Source organism: Sinocyclocheilus rhinocerous, unplaced genomic scaffold (assembly GCF_001515625.1).
Source record: "Sinocyclocheilus rhinocerous isolate Xijiao unplaced genomic scaffold, SAMN03320098_v1.1 scaffold77, whole genome shotgun sequence".
Lineage (NCBI taxonomy): Eukaryota > Metazoa > Chordata > Actinopteri > Cypriniformes > Cyprinidae > Sinocyclocheilus > Sinocyclocheilus rhinocerous.
In genome coordinates this window covers 1,575,992-1,598,491 of record NW_015635045.1, presented here as the reverse complement: position 1 = coordinate 1,598,491, position 22,500 = coordinate 1,575,992, and the positions used below count along the sequence as shown (strand labels likewise).

The 22,500-nt window shown below is 38.0% G+C and overlaps 3 protein-coding genes across 4 annotated transcripts in view; 2 read left to right on the top strand and 1 right to left on the bottom strand.

Annotated features, from left to right (window-relative positions):
• The window catches only part of gnb2 (guanine nucleotide binding protein (G protein), beta polypeptide 2), a 10,348-nt gene extending 7,664 nt beyond the window's left edge, over positions 1–2,684 (bottom strand). The window contains exon 1 of the mRNA XM_016560611.1: positions 1,980–2,684. The gene's annotated coding sequence lies outside the window, so the exon portion shown is untranslated. The remainder of the gene's footprint in view (positions 1–1,979) is intronic.
• Positions 2,685–6,005: 3,321 nt separating this feature from the next.
• LOC107746401 (zinc finger protein 629-like) lies at positions 6,006–9,311 on the top strand. Of its 2 annotated transcripts, none has more exons than XM_016560610.1 (2): positions 6,006–6,929; positions 7,591–9,311. In XM_016560610.1, exons 1-2 carry the CDS (start codon positions 6,278–6,280, stop codon positions 8,334–8,336), a joined length of 1,398 nt encoding a protein of 465 aa, XP_016416096.1. In that variant the 5' UTR covers positions 6,006–6,277; the 3' UTR covers positions 8,337–9,311. The 2 variants fall into 2 exon arrangements, with proteins under 2 accessions (XP_016416096.1, XP_016416095.1); XM_016560609.1 differs by having other exon boundaries at positions 6,006–6,938.
• Positions 9,312–9,914: 603 nt separating this feature from the next.
• Positions 9,915–21,356, top strand: LOC107746400 (solute carrier family 12 member 9-like). The gene is made up of 14 exons (XM_016560608.1): positions 9,915–10,344; positions 11,512–11,725; positions 11,863–11,997; positions 12,117–12,254; positions 12,361–12,663; positions 13,791–13,898; positions 14,049–14,160; positions 14,280–14,437; positions 15,685–15,767; positions 15,860–15,984; positions 16,174–16,366; positions 16,445–16,619; positions 17,853–17,999; positions 19,136–21,356. The coding sequence occupies exons 2-14, from the start codon at positions 11,530–11,532 to the stop codon at positions 19,948–19,950; spliced, it is 2,688 nt and encodes an 895-aa protein (XP_016416094.1). The 5' UTR covers positions 9,915–10,344; positions 11,512–11,529; the 3' UTR covers positions 19,951–21,356.
• Positions 21,357–22,500: the final 1,144 nt, after the last annotated feature.

Below are 22,500 nucleotides of genomic sequence, written 5' to 3'. Positions count from 1 at the left end.
GATATAAATGGCTTAGATCTGAGGAATCTTGGCTAATCTAGATGACTAAAACCCCTTCTGCACCTTTTAAGGTCTTCAAGCATGTTGGGAAATGAGCAGCTGGTTAAGGAAAGAGGGGTTGGTTAGTAGTGCACCACAATGCCTTATAGACTGATGTATAGTGTTTGAAATCAGCTAAATATAGGTTAGAAATAGCCTTAGGATAAAACATTATCAATTTATTAACCTACTGTTTTTATTTTCTTTTTCTATATTATTGTCAGCACTATGTAAAATAATACGACTTCATACATTAAATATGACTGGAGGGGGTTGTCAGCTGATAAGCACCAAATTGAAAGCAGTAACAAGGCCACTGCCTTGGAGTAGGCAAATGTTTTCTCCGTCGCCATAAAATACAGGTAAAAATGTTTTCTAGGACTATTTTACAGATGCTCGTAAACAGACAGATTAGATGTGGAAACAGTATGTTGCATCCAGCTTCTATCGTCACGTTGCAGCAGAATGGCGGGTGTACAGAACCATTTTTGGTTAAATCAGCGTTCCATTACCCATACAAAATTGCCAACACTAATAATATGCTCGTTGGATTTGCGTCCTTGGAGTTCTGTTAGCATGAACTACAAAAAATGTCAGACTTTGCTCCATCCCTACAGCTGAATGCAGAGTGACATATGCACTCTCTGCATACAGCAAGGAAAGGAGTAAAGTAAGCGGCATTTCTATCGTATACTAGCACCAACCGCTGTTTTCACTGAAACCGCAACCTGTTTAAACCACGCATCCTTTTAAACCCGGGAGACAGCTGCAAAGCGTGCGTTTGCTTGGTCACATGGGTTACGTTTATATTTCAGTCAGATCATCCTACACCCAGATCAACAGACTTACGAACGTCCTCTTTTATCATGCTACTGACATTTGCATATGGCAAGCCGTTTTAACAAGTTATCCTTAATACAAACTGACTAGTATCAATATGTGATGCACATTTTTTAATCTTTAGCACATAATTAAGTACTTACTAGTATCTTATATTGGGATTTGGGGTTCAGAACTAGTATGTATTCCAATATATATTGATACCTATTAACTTCATTATTCACTACTTATTCTTTAGTTACTTTTGCCGTTTCTTCTCCAGTTTTTCTGGTATTAACTAATCAAACATTAGTACCCGTTTATTAGACATGACAGTGTATTCAAATTGGTACTAGTAAAAAATGTTTGTCTACTAATAAGATTTGAAATGAACAATAAAGTAGCCGTTCTGGCTAGTTATTACATATGACAAGCAATAAAGCAAGTGTCAATAGTGAGATAACTTATACCAGTGTTTTTTTTTTTATAAACATAAATATTTAAAACATATATACCGGTAAAGCTGGAATATATCCTAGTAACTATCCCAGATAAGCAAAAACAAGAGTAGTACCCACTGAATCGTGAAAACTGGAATATGTACCGACTGGAATGAATACTAGTATGAAGTGAACAGTAGGCTATTTAGTGGATTCAGTATCTAGTGAAAGTTAAAATTATAGTAGTCAGTATTAGATTGATTACTAGTCATTTACAATAGTGAATAAATATATTTAGTGTAAAGCAGTAAATGTTGAAACAGCTTGCCATAATCAGAGCTGTGGCGTGAGTAAACCGCTGGAGGCTGCGGCCAGCTGAAGAACAGGAGTCTTCTGCTCCATCAATTCACGACTCACGGCTAAAATGAGACATGCAGCACCTTTAAAAACAGTTGTAATGTGATATATCTCTATGATATTCCTATTGATTGTGATTAACAATCCACTAATGTGATTTTGTGACAATACCAGTAAAATCCCAAATGATCGAAAATAACACATTACAATTTAACACGAACCATTTTAATCGTCTAGATCTCCGATACCTTTCCTACTTTTCATCCATATGTCTCGTGTGGGTCACAACATTCTGATAAATCTTAGAAATTAATATAGGCCTACCTGTTAATCTTCCCGTTTGGCTTTAGTCTCCACGTAAAGTGACTGGAATGCTGAAGTGGGTGGCGGAAGTAATTCGCAGGGAATTTTTTTTTCTGCTGGAAAATGATTAGAACTGCATACTGTCGGTTTTTTCCTAGTGCTAATTAGGCCTCAGTGGCTCTGTGTTTCATGTGCTAAACGAATCAAAACGATGTTATCATGAAGTATGGAGCTACCATGTCGCCCTCTGCTCGTTTAGTGAGGATGGGAAGAAGCCTTTTCCACGGTATTCCTGATACACTTTGCTACTGGGGGATAAAAGCTTATTTTGCGCCTTAAATGGTATAATTACCGACAGATGTAATAAGTCCAAATACAGTAAAGCTTTCAAATGAAGTACATGCCGTCGCTGTCTTTAAATTGCGTTGCTTGATCTTCGCCTCTTCCCTCCCGAGTGTCTTCTTCCTCCGTCTTCTCGTTCTGGTCTCTTCGTTTTGACCGTCGCTCCTCGTCCAAGAAATGACCAATTCAATACAACGCGAGGCACCCCGTGGCCCTTTAAAAAAATTAAAATAAAGTAACCAAAATCGACTTGGTTATCTCTCCGGAGGAGCATACCCGTCCATCAGTTCAAATGTGACTGTGCCAGAATAGGAGGCGGGGTGAATTCAACATAAACAACCGTACAGTAGTTTTCTAAATAATTCAAATAATGTGCGCTCGCTCTGCTGTCAATTCAGTCCCGTATGAAATCATTCGGTCTGCACCAGAAACACGTAGCATCACATATGCGCGATTCAACCACACCCATTTTATTGCGAATGTACCACTGCAGCGCAGACCTCCACCGCCAAACTGCCAAACAGGGACGAACAGCACCTCACACTGGAACACACTCGAGTTTAGGCCGCTAAAGCTAAATATCAGGTCTTTCGTGAAACGTGGAAACGAGAATAAGTAGATCTCAATTTAAACCTTTGTGTAAGATGACAAATAAATGACTTGGAGAAAACAGTGACATTTTACAGAATTCCCCTATACGCGCTGCTCAATGGCTATGAATGCGCTCCTGAACTGAGTGTTGCCAGATCGCGCAAGAAGAGTCGAAAACAAGCGATTTGCCCTAAGAAACATAACGGAGCTGAGAAAGGAGAACAAACTATTATAATGACAGAGGGGAAGGCTCCAACAGTAGGTCGGGGTATTTGGAAGTGCCGTTAATTAGTCTCAGTATGTGCTTTTATTACAGTTTTGTTACCAACTCAATTAAGCTATAATTAGGTACTCACTACTAGGTGTTCTTTAGTTACTTTTTTTTTCAAATAGTTAATAGTTTCTGCCTTTCTTACCTGATAATAACACTCATTATAAAAACTTACTAATGTGTTTTGGAGGCCAAGCACCAGCCATAAAATAAATATTCTACTCTCTCTCTCTCTCTCTCTCTCTCTCTCAATTCAATTCAATTAATTTCAAATGAACTTTATTGGCATGACTGTGGAATAGCACAATGTTGCCAAAGCAATATGGAGAGAGAAAGAGAGAGAGAGAGAGGAATATTTATTTTATAATATATTCCTATAAAATATCCTATTTTATAGAATTATTTATGGCTGGTGCTTGGCCTCCAAAACACATTAGTAAGTTTTTATAATGAGAGAGAGAGAGAGAGAGAGAGAGAGAGTGTGTGTGTGTAAAAAAACTAACCATATATTAAAAAAAAAAAAGATTATAATAGGCGGACATGGCAACACCCACTGGACTGTACTCACATTATGCCAGAAGTTCAAACGATTGCGTAGTTTACTAAAATGTATACATTTTCACTTATCAGGTATGCCTTTTCTGTTTTTATTGAACATATTTAATGATACATTTATTTCCAGTATTTTTCAAAACATTTCTAAAAATACCCAACATCTGTTATTATCCAGATATGTTCACCTACACTTTCTCAAATTACTTATAGCTGTAATTAAAATTCCCATGTAAGGGCACTCAGTAATGCAATGCACACTTTCTCTCTAGAGACATAAGCTGCCACCCACCGGAGACACACTCCTAATTACACCTGCCATAATTACAAATTGAGGGGAGGGGCAGACAGATTATACTACTGTGCACTTGCTGATTGGCCCGTATTAAAATTTATGACAGACTGGATTGTCTATGCTGTACTGCTGTGAATTAATATCAAACCGTGATTTATTTGTTTCATATTTTCTACAACTCTGCACCATTAGACTGCCCCACACATTATGGCCAGCAGAATTTAGTCAGCATGCATACCCCCCTCCCCAAATGTAGTGATGGTACATTCCACCTGCCCTACTCCCCATAAGGGACTGTAGTATAGCTGTGGATGGGTTGCCCAGCAACACCATTTTCACAGACCCATGCAAGCAGTATGTGGTTGGTTGGATGGACATGAACTGTTCTGCATTAATCCTCCAGACATATATTCATAGCCACTTAGGTAGATGTATCTTATCCAGTCTATGATTACTATGACTATAAGCAATAAAATTAAAAAATGCATAAAAATGTATTTAAAAGCTTTAAACATATTTCTGTCAACAGATGAGATGGGCAGAATGAACGGATGGGTGAAGAAGATGAGGAGTGTAGTGTGATCTCACTCCTCTCCACATGGGCTAAACAGGGCTCAGATTCACAGACACCAGAGAAAGGGAAGGGTTCACATTCTGGTGTCAGAACGACCAGATTTTGGTGCAACAACACTGAGTCTAAAATAAATAGAGTTTGTGTTTTCCATTTGTCAACCTCTAGAGTACGCTATTGCTCTTTCTTACAGCATGTCGGGGAAAAGAAAACATGAAAAAACAATTGCTGTCCAAAATTTGCCATTATTTGAACTTAAGGCCACAATATAAATCAGAGAATGTGTTAAATAAGTAAATATGTAAATGCTAAGGAAATATTAATTAATCGTTTATTTCCAGCAATGAAAAAATAAATCTTGTGCAAAAAATAAAAAATAAATGAAATGAAACCAAATACACAGTATTCTCTGAAACGTTAGAAAGATGTTGTTTAACCTTTAATCCAAACAAAACTTGAATGAAGAAGCAGTGATTAACCTAGTGTTCTGCTGCAAGCTCCCTCTAATGTTTAACCCTGTTGTGTGTTTAATCAAACAATGGCCAGTAGTGTAAAGGTCACACAAAGACAGAAGTTTCATATTTAAAGCAAGTTTTTTTATATATATAAACCTGTGCAGTCATAATTTATGCAACACATCTGTTCTTTCCTTGAGATTAACTTGTGTTTTCTGGACAGGCAGTTGTAGAAAAAATTCCAGTGTTTTTTTTTTTTTTACTATTCTTCTCTGACTATACCAGTGGTTCTCAACCTTTTTTTCCACCGGGCCGCACCAGCTTCCACTCTCTGCGCAAACTATTGGATACAGCGCACATTTATCTAGGTTTAACGTTTAAACATTGTTATATGCTTGAACTGTTTTATATCTATAGATTTTATTTTAGTCAAGTCGTGATGATTTGAGAAGGCTAAATTGATCAATCATATGCTCACTGTCTGCCGCTGGCCACTTGGTCGTTACTTTAAATGCGTAACGTTAATTAGGCTATGTGAGTACTGCTCATGTCTGAAAATAATATATGAAAAACAAAATTATTTTACATAAAAACATTAGGCTATAGCTTATATTTATTTAGTACATTTTTAAATTAATGTAAAAACTAAAATGAATTGTAAAACTGAATGTAATTTTTTAAAAATTGTGTTCAGCATGGTGGGCCGCATTTGAATTCGTGACGGACCGCATGCGGCATTGAGAACCACTGGACTATACTATAGTCACTATAGTATTAAGGAGAACGCATCACAGAACATCTCTCAAAAACAATTATATTCAATTTTGTTCCATTTCTATATAAAGGCCATTCATTCTTATATGGATCCAATTATATACTTAACATAAATAACTTTAAAAAAATCTATATATAATGTGAATCAACTACTGATGAACAGAACGTCTCCTAACGAAAACTCAAAATCCCAGGTTGCTATTGACGTCATTATTCTTCGACACTGACGACAGCAGAACGCGACAGATTGAGGAAGATTTACCAAACACTTGTGGGTTGCTGTTACTTTTACATCACAACCAGATAGCATTATCGAAGTACTACACTAGTGATGGAAGTGAGGCCGTAAACTATTCTATTCTAGTCCTCGCTTAGCTAAAACAGAAACCCAAGCCGCCTCTTCTGAGCTCTGCAATCACGTATGCCAACATTACATCTCGCAGTGAAATACTGCCGTGGATCGTAACCATGACTTTGAGCATGGACATCAGCGTTTCTTTTCTCAAGTGCGAACTCGCCTCTACTATTGACCAGGCGGTAAGATGCGCCGTCGAAACGGTTTTAAAAGAAACGGCGCGAGTTGTTGGCATAAAGCTGGCCGTGGCTCGAAACGCAGCGGCAGAGTCGCACCGAGAGAACCAGACCCTGCGCGAGAGACTGGAGATCTCCGAGAGCGAGCTGAAAGCAGTGCGCTACTACATGACCGCGGCTGAAAAGAACATCAAACAGTGTTTACTTCTCAACAGAAACCAGCTCGGGTCAAATATCGTGCGCCCAAACGCAGAAGACGCACTTTTTGTGATTCCGTCACGCGCTGCGGACGGAAGCCCCACATTACAGGCGCAAAACAGAGATTCCTCCCGCAAGAGCTTCCGAAACTCACCGGGAAGAATCCACAATCCCAAAAGTCTCCCTAGTGTTGGCCTCTGTCTCCCCACGGTGCAGTCAGACTGGCCTCGGGAGTGCCTCAACCGCAGAGAGGCAAGAGGAGGGTCCTCAGGAGGCAACAGTTCAGCGCTCGCGAGTGACCCCACGACCTCACAAACTCTTGTGGAAAACAATGCTGCTCTCTTCAAACCAGAAGATGAGCCAGAGGGCCCGTTTTACATCACTAATGAGGGTGAAAAAGGTTCATTGTTATTATTTTTACCATTTGCAAGTCGAATACTGCCAAACAAGTGTGACCACAGAGTATTAACCATAGATGTTTATCAATTTGGCAAAGTCTGACATAATAGTAAGAGAAAGTTTTATCTGAAAAGGAACCGTTTTAGACAAAATATTTTTTTTAAATCTTTAAAAAAACGTTTTTGAAAATATGCAATTTGATGCAGATATTATTTATATAAAATTCTGTTAGCTTGCACTATAAATCAATTGGGACTTTTATAACAATATAACAGACTACTAGCATGTAAATATAATTTGTCACTCAATCATATTATGACCAAATCTCTGTGAAGTTTTAAATGTGGAGGACAAAACATAATTGCATGCAATGATATACAAATAAACAAGCCTCAAAAAGTTATTTTAACATGATTTTCAAAAAATGTATGGTTAATCAAGCAAACATAAGCTGCTTCAGTCCAGTAAATGTTTATCTTAAAATATTACTAACAATATGAAAGTTATACTTAGTTTTTATTTCTTCAAAATCATGAGATTTCACAGCAAAACAATACGAGTACCACAACCTAAATGGGGCTTCTTCTTTTTTTTAATAAAAGGCATTTCACATGCTAAAAATATATGAACATGAGCTTTTCCTTGTTTTACAGGCAACAGTTCTGCAGTAACAGACAGTGAGAGGAGACATGAGGAACCAGAAAATCCAGACCCCTCCGCAAACCCACCAGAGGATCCATCTGACATGACAAAGTTTGAGTTTGAAATGAGCACGCCAGCTGGGAATGTTAATGAGCTGGAGCTGATACAGGTGATGGAGGACTCTGATGAAGTCCAACAGGGCACCATTAAAATCGAAGACGATCCTGATTCCCTTACATTAGAGCCTCCTTCATCAAATCTAGCTGTAGCATCTTCTTCCATCTCCATGGAAGAGTTAGCGCAAATCTCCTCCCCTTCGATGCGGGAGAGTGATGGTGATGCTTTGCTGGCCTTGGCTGCACCTGTTAGTAGTGACTCCGGGTTCAGCAGGACTATCGAGAGCCCTGATAAAGTGCACCGCTGTAACATTTGTGGCCGAGGGTTCAGACGTTTCTACTGCTTGAAAACGCACCAGCGCATACACACAGGAGAGCGTCCGTATCCTTGCAGATACTGCGAGAAGCGATTCCGCCATTTGGACAGCTTACACAAGCACCAGCGCATTCACACAGGAGAGAGACCCTACCGCTGTGCTGAGTGTGGATGCTGCTTCAGAGAACTCGGTCAGCTCAAAAAGCACAGACTCAAACACTCACCCACATTTGTTCCGGTGGCCAATCCCACCTTCCCTCTCCTCCCAGCCGGACCCTCCTATGTCTGGCCACATCTCAACACACAGTCTTTGGATTCAGTCTAGGCATGTGGCGGTATTTTCAAAGCATGGTAATTGTGGAAACTGGTACGGTATTATCTGCTGGTATTCAATGATGTTACAAAAACAGGTTGAAAAGATAAACTTATCCTCTTAAATATTCTCAAATCAGGGACATTAAAAATATATTAAAACAACAAAAAAATTATAAAGTAAACATGTTTCAAACGGATTAAAGTACAAAAGAGCACCACTACAAGGGACAATAACAACAAATTAAAAGATTTTTAACCATTATCCAAATATATTTTCTGGGCTGGTGTGTTTTAGTCCAGATTAAAATGTACAAGTGTAAACAAATGCGTATTATATAACGCTTAGTATTAAATACTCAATATTTGGTGGTGTTATTATAAACACCATAGCAAATACAAAATCTGAATGGTTGTTTTGAAAGCATTTAAATACTGTTTGACTTCAGTTCAGAAACAGGAATTTTCATAGCACTACTTTGTGTACACAGGGGTAACCACTGTATTTCTGCTTTTCTGTAAGTGCCACATACTGTCAGAGCATGAATTTGCATTTCCATTTGGCCTGTTTGCGTTTTTTTTTTACAAAACTTCAGATCAAAAAGAAAATCTGACTTATTTTATATGCAGCATACATGTCATGCAGTGTCATACATTTTAACTGGTTAATGGAAAATAAGCTAATGTGCAGTCTAAAAGTCTTTACAATTCAGAAAACAAGGTACCCAGAATTATTCACTGTATTTTGAAGTGTGCATAATTACAATACTGTATGTTCATTCCCACAATGTACCGTGTTACCAAATACCAGCACATGTCTACTTCAGTAAAAGGCCTAGTGAAGAGAAGACATTTTATGAGAATATGTTGTGGCACAAAACACACCACAGATAAAGTTTGTTCAGTAACAGTTTGGTCCAAAAACAATTGGAGGTATATTGGAAGATATATATTTGCCTGATTGTGTAAACAATTTGTCCATCACACACACACACACAAAATTAATTTAGATTAATATGTACAAAATACATCAACCACAGTGCAGCATGACAATAACTATAATGAGTTGTTTTCATGCATAAAAACAACAATGCAAGTGTTAAAGTGCAAAACATTTAAATGGGTTCCAGCTATGATTAAACTTTCACAATAGGGCATTTTTCTGGTCTTGAGGCTTGATTTTACTCACTCTGATCATCACACAAAAATGTGCATCCTGCACAAATCAGAACTGAAACTAATTATTTTTGTACTTGGTGTAAATACCTCAGTATAAATTATAGCCTGACAAATAAAGGCAGAAAGTACTACACCCATGCCCATGTTAAGATTTTATATAGTGCTCTTTTTGTTTTGCATTTTAAGTGGGCCTGCATAGTGTACTTGATGCAACCTAAAATTAAGAAATAGGTATGTGTGGTACTTGGTTTAATATCAGATCAAATGTTTGACTGGTTAAACATCTAGTTTTTTAAATAACGAATCAAATGGTAAACAACACGGTTCTCTCATGGTCATCTCAAAATCGTCTTCCACTTGTGATATTTCAGCAGTCCTCTCTGTGAAGTCACATGGGCGCTTCCTCTGTCCCGTGACTTTTTTTTAACAAACGGAGGGGCAGGCAGGCGGGACAGTCCAGCCCTGCTGCAGTGTGAGAATACGTGATCATTACCTCTCAATGCACCGTTACATAATAGAGTTATGTTTTTATTAGGTCTTGCTGTCTGTTGTTCATAGTCAGGTCCACGGGAGACACGACAGCGCGCTCCTCATCCGTCATGTCCCGGGGGTTTGATGATCACGAGATCTGAGGCTGCAGACGAAAACTTTCCACCTGCGATTCTTTAAAGAAACGAAACCAACTCGACATGATGCTCTGAAGAAACATATCGGTTTCAGGACATCCTGCATCCACATTGTCAAGTAGTTTGGTTTCCTTGTGGTTTGTGTAGTTTCTTCCTAAAAGCGGAAGTTACATACCGCTTTTAGATTGGCGTCGCCGCTGTTGTTCATAAGGATAGGTAGGTCATGTTTGCTTCTCCATCTCCTTACTGTACTTCACCGTTATATGTGTCATTATAACCTTAAACGCACAGGCATCCTTGAGTGCTTAGGGAGGTGGCGGTCTCATCTAGAAATGCCAGCTGCCTTTTCTGGGATTAACGTCTGCTAGTTTATTCAGACAACTACTCGGATGTTAGTTTAGCAGCACCGTGGTATTTTTATAGTCGCATCTTTACTTGTATAGGACCGTAATACAGTCGCTTTTCAACCGCGTACTTCGGATTGTTTACATGATCATGTACTTCCGCTACTAGAAAGATGTAATGTTTTAAAATCGCGGTTCAATAGGCGATCAAGGTCTTGCAGTCTCAAGGTTTCCATAGTCATGGAAAAGTCGATTAAATAGAAAATTTACAGGCCTGAAAAAAGTCGTGGATATGAAGTCATTGACATTTATGGTGACTACAGCTCTAAATCCATCGGCTAGATATTTTTGAAAGCACACAAAAAAAACGTATATAAATAAATAATCTAATAATCATGAACTTGACATTACAGGAATAACTGCTTTTTATCATTTTAATTATGCTGATTTAAAAAAAATAGTTATATTACCATAACAAAAATACACAATATAACTTGTTTTTGAAAGAAGTCTCTTTTGCTCATAAGCCTGCATTTATTTGATCAAACATACAGTAAAACAGGAATATTATTACAATTTAAAAAACTGTTTTCTATTTTAAAAAAATGCATTTTAAGATGTAATTTATTTCTGTGATGGCAAAGCTGAATTTTCAGCAACCATTGGTCCAGTCTTCAGTGTCACATTATCCTTCAGAAATCATTCTAATATGCTGATTTGCTGCTCAAGAAACATTTCTCATAATTAACATTATAATAATTAACAGTTGTTTTAGTTAAAATTTTTACTTTGATGCATAGAAAGTTTAAAAGAACAGCATTTATTTGAAATAGAAATATTTTGTAACAATGTAAACATTTTTACTGGCACCGTTGAACAATTTAATGTGCCCTTGAGGAATGAAAGTATTAAAAAAAAAAACTTTACTGACCCCAAATGTTCGGTAGTGTATATATTATGAATGTTTGTGTAGTAATAATAATCTTATTTTGGTTTGTATGTACTAACCAGGAAACACTCAAATGGTTTTTTATTGCAGGTTCCTGTTTTTCAGACCATGGCAAATGAGCACTCTCCTCTGCTTGTTCACGGGGTGTACAGCATGATGGGTGATACTAAAGATTCCAGGGGTGGATCAGAAGTGACAGGAGAGGGAGCCCCCAAATCAAACCCCCGCAAACTCAACACCTTCTTTGGCGTCATGGTGCCCACCATCCTCTCCATGTTCAGTATTGTGCTCTTTCTTCGCACAGGTGAGTGAGAATGATGGGAAAAGACAGAAGTTGATGATCAGAGACTTGATAAAGTATCCTCACTCTGTGTGGCTCTAGGTGTTTTTTTTTGTACATTATTCATTCTGATACAGTGTAGGCCTATGTCGATTTTGCAGGTTTTGTTGTGGGTCATGCTGGTCTTCTCCATGGTTTCCTAATGCTGTTTGTGGCCTACTTCATCATCTCCTTGACAATCCTGTCTATATGTGCTATTTCAACTAATGGTGCAGTGGAAGGGGGCGGGGCCTACTGTATCCTTAACCAATCTCTGTGCCATATAGAGTGCTAGAATTGCAGACTCAATCATATGTGAATCTGTTGTTCATGAGTGGTTAAATAATGTTGTTGACCTTCAACTCTTTAGTCTTAGTTATGATCAGTCGTTCTCTGGGACCAGAGTTTGGAGGCAGTATCGGCCTGATGTTTTACTTGGCGAAGGTATGTGCGTGTGGCGTTTATGTACTCGGCCTGGTGGAGGCCATACTGGACATCTTTGGGAAGGATCCAGGTGAATGGTGCATTGAATCACACTGTACTAAACTGTCTTTGAAGCAATTGCATGCATATGGCTTGTGTTTTTACACTGAAGCATCTCTTTTCTTCTTTCTCTCCAGGCTCTGCTGTGTCTCATGGGCTGCGTGTGTTGCCGCAGGGTTACTGGTACACCGTGTTGTACTCCTCTCTAGTGCTGTTGCTATGTCTGGTGGTGTGTCTGGTTGGTGCTCATATCTACGCCAAAGCCTCTTTTATCATTCTGCTGGTGGTGACGGTGTCACTGATCTCTATCATCATCAGCCCCCTGATACTCCGTCCACAGCACTTCAACATCACACACACATACGGCAACAACCACACTGTCACTGTCAACCCCAGCTACACAGGCTTCAACAGCACTACGTTAAAAAACAACCTCGGACGTGAGTAAGATGATTGTTAATGCAATAGTGATAGTGATGGTTGTGATGATGATCATTGAGGCTATTTAGCAGTAATATTTCAAAAGACATAAAAGGGAAATGAAACTGATCATGATTGTGTTGTGTGTTAGATGAAACATTTAGTGAAAAAAAAAGTGTATTGGGCAGTAATGACATTAAAAAAAGAAAACACAATAAAAATGGATAGTCCTCATAGGAACATTTTGGTTTACTGACAAAGGGAATTTTTATAATGTGTTGTTCCTATACAGTATATACTATGCATGTACACTACCATTCAATAGTTTGGGGTCAGTAAGAAATTAATACTTTTATTCAGCAAGGTCGCACTGAATTGTGACAAAAGTAAGAGTAAAGACTTTTACATTGTTGTTAAAAAAAAAATGTTTCAAATAAATGCTGTTCTTTTGAATGTTCTATTCAACGAACAGCCCTGAAAAAATATTAGCAGTTTGCACAAAAATATTAAGCAGCACAACTGTTTTCAACATGGATAATAATAATGATAAATGTTTCTTGAGCAGCAAATGAGTAATAAGACTGACGTAATGCTGCTGAAAATTTGGCTTTGTCAACACAGTTTACTGTATGTTTACTGTAATAATATTTAACAATACCACTGTTTTTACTGTATTTTCTGAAATGTTTACTGTATTATCAAATTTTCTGAACCCACATATTTGAACAGTGTGTATGCATAATATAATTTAATGGCAATTAATGAGACACAATTTCTCAAATCAACATTTTACACAGACAAAAGCTGATTCTAGCTCTAACAAAATGAAGCGCTGATTACTTGTGTTGCCATTTGTTGGTTATCAGTCTGGCTGATATATCAATCTGTGAAGAATTTGATTTTTATATGTATTAAAATATAAAAAACTTTATTAAAATACAGACATTAGCCATAAACTTGTAAAATTTTACTGCTAATTTCTGGTTGACACAATTCAAAATATTAGAGAGATTTAAATTGAATAGATGATAAATGTTTAGGATGAAAAATGTCTCCTCTAATTAAAATTTTTAGCATAAAACTGTTTCCGTTAATTTATACAATTGCTTCACTGCCATGAATTTTGTCCAAATGTCTCGTCCTGTAGCGCACTACTCTCTGGACTACAGTACCAACACAATGATGTCTTTCGCCACTGTATTTGCCGTGATGTTCACCAGCTGCACAGGCATCATGGCAGGAGCCAACATGTCGGGTACAAAACCAGACAACCGCAGACACCTTTATTTATTTGCATCCTCTTTTTGGTTTCTGATCTAATCGTGTTGATTTTTACAATATTAATAACGCTTGTATAATGGATGAGTGTCATAAACATGTAATTTGATTTGTCTCACTTTCTCAGGTGAGCTGAAGAACCCCAGTGAGTCGATACCTAAAGGGACCATCATGGCGGTGTCGTACACCTTCACTGTCTATGTGCTTCTCTTCCTGCTCCTGAGTTCCACCTGCGACAGGTGCCATTTACGACACTCAAGCCACACGGAAATTTGCACAATGTGTTTACACAGTGCTTTGTTCTCCCTCTCATTTATCTCTACTTTTTCCTTCTGTCATTTCTTGGTCTCTCTCTCAGGTTGTTGTTAATCAATGATTACGCAGTGTTGCAGCGAGTGAATGTGTGGCCTCCATTCGTGACGATTGGGGTGTACTGCGCGTCTCTCTCAGCTGCTATGTGCTCCATGATAGGAGCTTCTCGAATCCTCCACGCGCTTGCTCTGGACCAGCTTTTTGGTTAGTTTGCATTTGTGGGTTTGGCCTATTTAAGAGCCATATTTCAGGCTGGAAACTGATACTGAGATGTTTGTGTTAGGGATGTTGACATCTCCACAAGAACTGTTATGGGAAAACATTAGTGAGCAGTACTTGGAAAGCAGTATTCATGGTTTCTAAGGAAAATATGCTTAGTGAATGTTTTTCAGTGTAACTTTTTTTTGTCACGTATAGGCTGTTGTATGGTGTGAGAGGTCATATATCTGTGTGAAAAGGTAAAAATTGACATTTTAACTAAAAGAATCATATTTCCTCTGACCATTTTCTACTCAAATCAGTTAACTGATTAGGCGTAATCAAAATGAACAAGCTATTCTTTTTGAGAAATTGATTTTATTGAATTTATTGAAAATGTAATTTTTTTCTTCTCAAAACATATAAACAAATCATTCACAGGAATCACAGAAAATGATTGATGGATTGCACAATTTATTGTAAAAATGTTATGTAGAACATCTTTTTAAAAATCCAGTAGGGATGCACGATAAGATAGGAATGTTATTGGAATCGGCTGATAAAGGCTTCAAATGTAAACATCGGCTTTGACCGATTTGAAAAAAATTATGCCGATAAGACAAATAGCTCACATAAGGCCTTTTTTATTTATTTAGAGGGCGCTGTAGACCTCCTTATAATAAAGTGAAAAGTAAAATACACAAATAACATTAAGATACGTGTTTCTGAATACATAAAGCAGTACTTTGTCATAAAATCACAAGTCTGTTTTGATTTAAAGGTCAGAAGCTATAGCTTACATGAATAAAAATCACAAACATGACAATTGTAAATTAATTCATTTAATATTTACAGATTTTTTTATTAATTCACTCCATGTAGAATTTGAACCACAGCTTACATCTATGTGTAGGGTTTATTTTCTTGATTTGACTCTGATTAGAAGAGGGAAAACCCCACTTGTATGATTTAAATGTTTACAGCAATGTTTAGTAGGAATGTTTTGCGTTACTTGCTGAAATTCCAGGAAACATTACAAAGGCACTGTTTGATTATGAATATAAACAGATAAATGGTGAAACATACATGACACCCTGGATATAATAAAGAATACTATGTCAACCTCCTGCAGTAACCTGGTAACTAGGTTACATTGTTAGTTTTGACATGGCTTATGATATCATGGTGTAATATTATGCTGGAGTGATGTAATGGTAGTGTACAGTGTCAGTGTTTTGTTGATCTGGTTTCAGGTCTGCCTCTGGCTCCGGCTGCAGTCACTTCCAGCTCTGGGAACCCATGGGTGTCTGTGCTCTACACCTGGGGTCTGGTGCAGGTATAGAGAGCTCTGTGCATATGTCTTTCAATGTTATTTCTGTCACGCATGATATAAAGAATATGTCTGTTAAGATTGTGTGTGTGTTGTAGTGTACACTGTTTGCAGGACAGCTGAATGTGATTGCTGGTATTGTGACAGTGTTTTACCTGTTAGCGTATGCGGCGGTTGATTTGGCCTGTCTGGCTCTGGAATGGGCCTCTGCTCCAAACTTCAGGTACTGCTCTAAGTGTGTGCGTGTGCGTGCGTGCGTGCGTGTATGCATTTTGTAAGATAATTTAGATTTTTGACCAATTTAATGCATCTTTGCTGAATCAAAAAAGTCATTTTCTTAGTTACTTGAAACTTTTTATCACTAGTATAAGTATTTATCTGTATATCTTTTTTTCTTCTCCTCTCTTTCCAGGCCAACGTTTCAGTTTTTCTCTTGGCACACGTGTTTGTTGGGTATTATAAGCTGTGTGGTAATGATGTTCGTTATAAACCCAGTGTATTCCTCGGCCAGTATTGTACTGCTGCTGCTGCTCCTCCTGTTCCTGCACTACCGCTCTCCCACCAGCAGCTGGGGCTACATCAGCCAAGCGCTTATCTTCCATCAGGTACCTTCACACACACAAAACACATGTGAATGCACTGAACTTTAAATCCATGAGGTGGTCTTTCTGTGCTGCTTTCAGGTGAGGAAGTACCTTCTGATGTTAGACTCCCGTAAGGATCATGTAAAGTTCTGGCGGCCTCAGGTCTTGCTGATGGTGGCGAACCCACGCTCCTCCTGTCAGCTCATCTGCTTTGTCAACCAGCTGAAGAAAGGAGGGCTGTTTGTTCTTGGGCATGTGCAGATTGGAGATCTGGGTAGGACGCAATAGGGAGCAATTGTATGATAGAACCTAAGTTTCACAAGACATACAGAATAAAGTTTTTCTGTTACCACATATGCATTTTATGAACACATTAAGGTGTGTTCTCTGGCATCTTAATCTCTTAAATGGTACAGAAAAGCTGTGTCCGTGTTTACATGATGTTCCAGAATGCTAAAGCGTTTCCTAAGTGCATGTAAGCAGGGTCATTGTTGCTATGTAAGGCTGGTCAGGATGCTTATGTTTTGATAATATCACAGAATCTGAAAAAGTGTTTTTACTCTTTGCATGGAAATCAAACCGCCAATGACAATGAATAGCTGTCTATAGAAATCTAATTTAAGATAAAAGAAATTTAATTATTTTCTCATTTGAGCAAATCCATCATAAGACCAGGGGCCCGTTCTTCGTACTTCGCTTATTAATGCCAAATCGTCAACAATCAAATCCAGCTAACTGAGTTAGCGACGTACGAAGAACAGGCCCCTGATGATGACTTCTGTTTTGTTTTGTTTTTTTGCAGCTAGTGTGTGTGCTAATGTGTTTCTCATTCCATTGTAATCTGTTCATTTAAAGGGGTCATATGATGCTGCTAAAAAGAACAGTATTTTGTGTATTTGGTACAATTATGAAGTAATAATTTTATGACGAATAAATCTTTCAGTGAGTAAAACTGGCTGTGTCTATAGTATTAAAGACTACACAGCATTATATATTATCTTTAAATTAATTTTGAAATAAGCCTGCTCCCGAGCAGGTTTAAGCTTACGGACTTGTTGCTATGACAGCAACTCCGGGATGAGCTTCGAAGAACCAAACAATCCAAGATCATGCCAAATCGTCAACAATCAAATCCAGCTAACTGAGTTAGCGACGTACGAAGAACAGGCCCCTGATGATGACTGAGTTCATTAATTTAAATGTAGTGTACCAAAAAAAGTTTACTCGCTCACCCTCTTGTAATTTCAAACCTGTTTGACATTTTTTTCTGCGGAACATGAAAGAAGATATTTAGAAGAATGTTCATAACCAAACAATTTTAGTGAGCATTGGCTTTCATTACATGGACAAAAAACACGGAGATCTTTTTAATTATAAATATCTATATGATGACAGAATTGTCATTTTCAATTGAACTGTGCCTTTAAGATTACTAAACAGCACACTGGTTGTCAGAGAAGAAAGGGACAAACAACCAAACATAATCTCTCTGAACTCTCTCTTACAGATGTGTTGCCAGCAGACCCGGTGCAGCCACAGTATAATTTCTGGTTGAGTCTAGTGGATAAGTTGGGTGTGAAGGCATTTGTAGATCTGACTCTCTCTCCGTCTGTCAGGCAGGGCACTCAACATCTGCTCCGCATTACTGGACTAGGTGAGACATTTCCTCATCACATTATCTTTACAGTCAGGAAGCATCAATTAGATTACATTCATCTGTTATTGTGCAAAGAACAAGTACATATCTAGTGAAATAATACAGTAAATACATTATAGTATTTTTTTTTCAACACTGTTTGTGTAAGAGCTCAGCTAGTTCAGAGATGGCATCTGCTCCACAATGTTAAAAGTCATTCATATCTTTTAGGATTGACTCATTCTTCTCATCTAATTTACAGTAGTGTATATACTTAATAATTTAGTAATTTTTTTTATTTATCCTGTATTTAACCAGGAAATTCTTATTGAGATAAAAGATCTCTTCTTCCAGTTTTAGTCAAGAGGCAGCACAAATAATTTCACTTATACAATTTCACAATACAGCAAAGTTTCCTTTAGAGCAATTTGTAAAAACTTTTAAGGTATTCAGTGAAAGAACATCCTTCAGTGTGTTGATTACTTGTATGCAGATAAACTGTTTGCCTGTAAATGAGCACTGTTATCACATAAGTAATCATTACATACTGTAGATTTTATGATAAAGTCGCATTCTTCTTTTAAACATGTTTTATCTGAGTTGGCAATGTGACTTTGCAGTCTGTGCTCGGTGGGATGCACTAAAAAGACAAGTGTAAAGTGAAATAATGGCAAGAAACATCTTTCTATTGACTTGTCCTTAAGAGTTGCATGCAAAAACAAACATATGGCACGACAGGAGCAACCAGATTCACAAACAAATGACTGTTACAAGCTATTTTTTTAGCGAATCAAAAACATACTATTATACAACTATAGCATAATACATGAACAAATTACTCTTATGAGGTAATTCTTTTTTAATGATTCAGGAACACAAATAGTGCAGCCCATTTCACAAACAAATGACTCCGTTTGCAGAGCGAGTTAGCTATGAGCTAGTTCCATATAGTGAATCAAAAACATCTAAAACCATAATAGCCTCACAACAAATGACTCTTATGAGCTGGTTCTTTTTCATGATTCAAAAACGTACAATGTGACCAGTATATTCCAATTCACAAATAAATGACTCTCGTGTGTGGTTCTTTTTAGTGAATCAAAAACTAGTGTTGCTTGACTCTTATGAGCCATTTCTCTTCGCTTCTTTTCCAGGAGGCATGAAGCCTAATACTCTGGTCTTGGGCTTCTATGACAACTGCTATCCAGAGGACTACTTCCTGCAGGACCCAGTCTTTTGCGAGGGTGATAGGGGTGAAGGGGATAATTTCGGGGTGGACCTCCCATCCTTACAGGCTCATTTTCCACCAGTGCGCCATGCCGAGAGCCCTCGCGCTCTGCAGCCAGAGGAGTATGTGAGCATCATCCATGATGCCATAAAAATGGGCAAGAATGTTTGTTTGGGCCGCTACTTTTTCCAGCTGCCGCCTGAGACCAAAGGCATAAGAGGAAATGACAACATGGACACCATTGACGTGTGGCCAACAAACCTACTGTCCCCAGGTAGCGCCAGTTACGCAGACGTGTCCAGTCTTTTCTTGCTTCAGATGGCGTGCGTCTTAAACATGGCCAACAGGTGGCGCCGTGCGAGGTTACGTATATTTGTCTGTGTGGAGTCAGAATCGGGAGACCAGGGCTGGCTGGCCAAAGAAGAGCAATTTAGAGAGTTGCTGGGAAAGCTGAGGATTCGTGCCGCTATTAAGATTGTAGCATGGGATGACGTGGCACGCATAGGTAGAGGGCCAAACTCTGAGGGTCAAAAATTGACAGAGGACTTCCTGTGTGCCGTGAATGCCCTGCTGAGGGAATACAGCTCTACGGCAGCAGTCCGCTTCCTGTATTTGCCCCACCCTCCCTCCAGTTCCCAGCTGTCACAGCAGTACCTGACACAGCTGGACACGCTGACGCGAGACCTGGGCCCAACTCTCTTGATTCACGGGGTCACACCGGTAACATGCACTGAACTCTGAGAAACAATAACCAAAACGTGTTTGTGTGATAGAGATAGAGAGGAACATCTGGAATGTTAGGGAGTGGAATACAAGTGTATTTGATTCCTAATATTCTCTAATGGTGGGTGATTTTGAGGACCATACATCATAAACTGGTAAAATATGTGCACTTGGTAAAAAATCTTATTTAAAAACAGATGGTTGGAATTTGTGTTATTGGTGAAAACGGGTGTGTTTTGGGTTTATGGGTAAATACTGCCATATCATGATGTAGTGCACCGTTACTTTTGTGTTCTCCATTGCGCCTCTGTTTGTTCCCATTAAGTTTGGTGTTGGTGTAAAGGGAGAGCTTGCATATCCTGTGATCCATGTTTATGTGTTTGTGCAAGACACAATATGGACAAATAATGTTGGCTAATTAGGATGGAACGAGTTTGTCTTAAATGAGATGTGGTTACATTTGGCACAGTAATAGGGCAAAGTGAGTCTGTTTACTCACTTTTTGTTTGCTTTTTGTTATTGTAATACACTGTTGGGGAATTTTGTTAATCATTTCTGCTTTTTCTTGATATAAACCGGCCCTTTGACCCCCTTGTGACCAAGTTAGAGCTTGTGAGCCATTGAGGAGCCCTCGTGGGTTTGGGTCATTGTTGGTGTCTTGGCAGAACTGCTGCTCTCAGCTTTGCGTTTAGAGCACTTGCGATGGATTTGTGCATTGATTGCATATTTACTGCCAATTATATAGACATGTTATTTATTATTATTAATATTATTACATTTGTGTGTGTGTGTGTGTGAGAAAGTACGTCTTCTTGTGCACCTGTTTTCATTATTAAGTCTGGATTTCATATTGTGTGCCTCAAGAAATTCCCCTGACCATTTGCATTGCCTCTTGCTGTTTTTTACATTCTGTTGATACTGTGTGTTTTTTGCCGTTTTTACAGTTCAAACGCTCTTTGTGTTTATGATTCTGTTGACTGGGTTGAAGTGGAGCAGGGAGCTCATAAATGGTTTGATTAGTCAGGGCTAAAGATGATGTTTGGGTTGAGTCTGTGCTGGTCTTTGTGAAGTGAAAAGGGACACTGGCTTAAATAATACTTGAATATTTTGCACATGTGTTAAGCATTAACAGAAAAGCAACGCCAAAGCCCAAGAATGTCAGGCCTTTATCATATTTGTAATAATAGGAGTCTTATGCTAAATAATACATGTGTACAAGTAATTCCATTCTGTACATATATATATAAATATATATATATATATAAATATAAATGTTTTTAACAGTGCTTGAATATGCAGATTGCTTTACACAATCCAGTTTCCATATAATCTGAAGTATTTAGAGATCAAAAATCATTAAGGTGCATTATTAACAATTTAGTTCTACAAGAAGAGCGCAATCATATGACTGAATGTAGAGTTTGTAAACAGAAGACTATGTGATTAAATAAAATATTTCAGTCTTCTTCTTTCTTCATTGCCTCTTTCTTTATGCTGAAATTATAATGCTGTCCTTCAGTCTAGATTGCGTGTTTTAGTTTTGCATTATGGAAAAGCAATAAATACATTGTGTATGTAAAAGTCATAGCCAGTAGTATAAACGAGTGATTATAAAGTAGTTAAAGGGATAGTTTACCCAAAAATGAAAATTCTGTCATTAATTACTCACCCTCATGTCATTCCAGCACGTTCTAAATGTGTGTCGAAGACTGACACAGACGGGAAGAAATAAGTCGTTATTTTTTTATTTTCTTTGTGCATACAAAGTATTCTTGTAGCTTCATAAAATTACAGTTGAACCACTGATGTCACATGGACTATTTTAACAATGTCCTTACTACCTTTTTCTGAATGTGAACGTGGCAGCTCCCATGCTATCTGTGCAGGGTCAGAAAGCTCTCGGATTTCATCAAAAAAATCTTAATCTGTGTTCCATGAGGGTGAGTAATTTAATGACAGAATTTTCATTTTTAATGTTCTTCACTGCTGTCCTATGGATATTTTTCACATTTCCGGGCTTGTAATGCAAAAAAAACAACAGCAGCAGGGTAAATGGAACAGCTGACATCAGGAGGTAAAATCTACTTTCACTCCATATTTGAAAATTCTTGATAGGCCCATATAGTTGAATGGTATAGTATCTAATCATTAATATGATGCAGTTAATTATTGCCAGCTAGACCTCTAAGCATCACAACTGGCATATCACATTTCTCAAAAAATGCTGATTCGTTCAACACATAAAACAAGGGAGAAAATTACACCCTTGGAACTGAACAGATATCCATAATAAAAGGAATTTGTGCTCCTGTCAAGATCTTGCTGTCTTTTGAAAATTAAATATTAGCATTAATCATTATTGCTAACACAAACTCAGGGAAGGTTGTGTATTGATGCGCTGAACTCCATATCAGTTTTGACTGTTGTGCTAGGTAGATTTATTTTTGTTAATGCCAAGATAATAGTCAAAAGTAAAGGTTATTTGTTGTATATATTGTCCCATTCAAATGTTTGGGGTCAGATATGTGTGTGTGTGTGTGTGTATATATATATATATATATATATATG

Bases quoted from the DNA above. Each gene is read 5' to 3' on its own strand.
- LOC107746401 (XM_016560609.1), top strand. From the start codon at position 6,278: ATGACTTTGAGCATGGACATCAGCGTTTCTTTTCTCAAGTGCGAACTC. The intron at 6,939-7,590 runs GTTCATTGTTAT...CTTGTTTTACAG, and splicing joins CACTAATGAGGGTGAAAAAG to GCAACAGTTCTGCAGTAACA.
- LOC107746400 (XM_016560608.1), top strand. From the start codon at position 11,530: ATGGCAAATGAGCACTCTCCTCTGCTTGTTCACGGGGTGTACAGCATG. The intron at 12,664-13,790 runs GTGAGTAAGATG...CTCGTCCTGTAG, and splicing joins GTTAAAAAACAACCTCGGAC to CGCACTACTCTCTGGACTAC. The intron at 15,768-15,859 runs GTATAGAGAGCT...TGTGTGTTGTAG, and splicing joins ACACCTGGGGTCTGGTGCAG to TGTACACTGTTTGCAGGACA.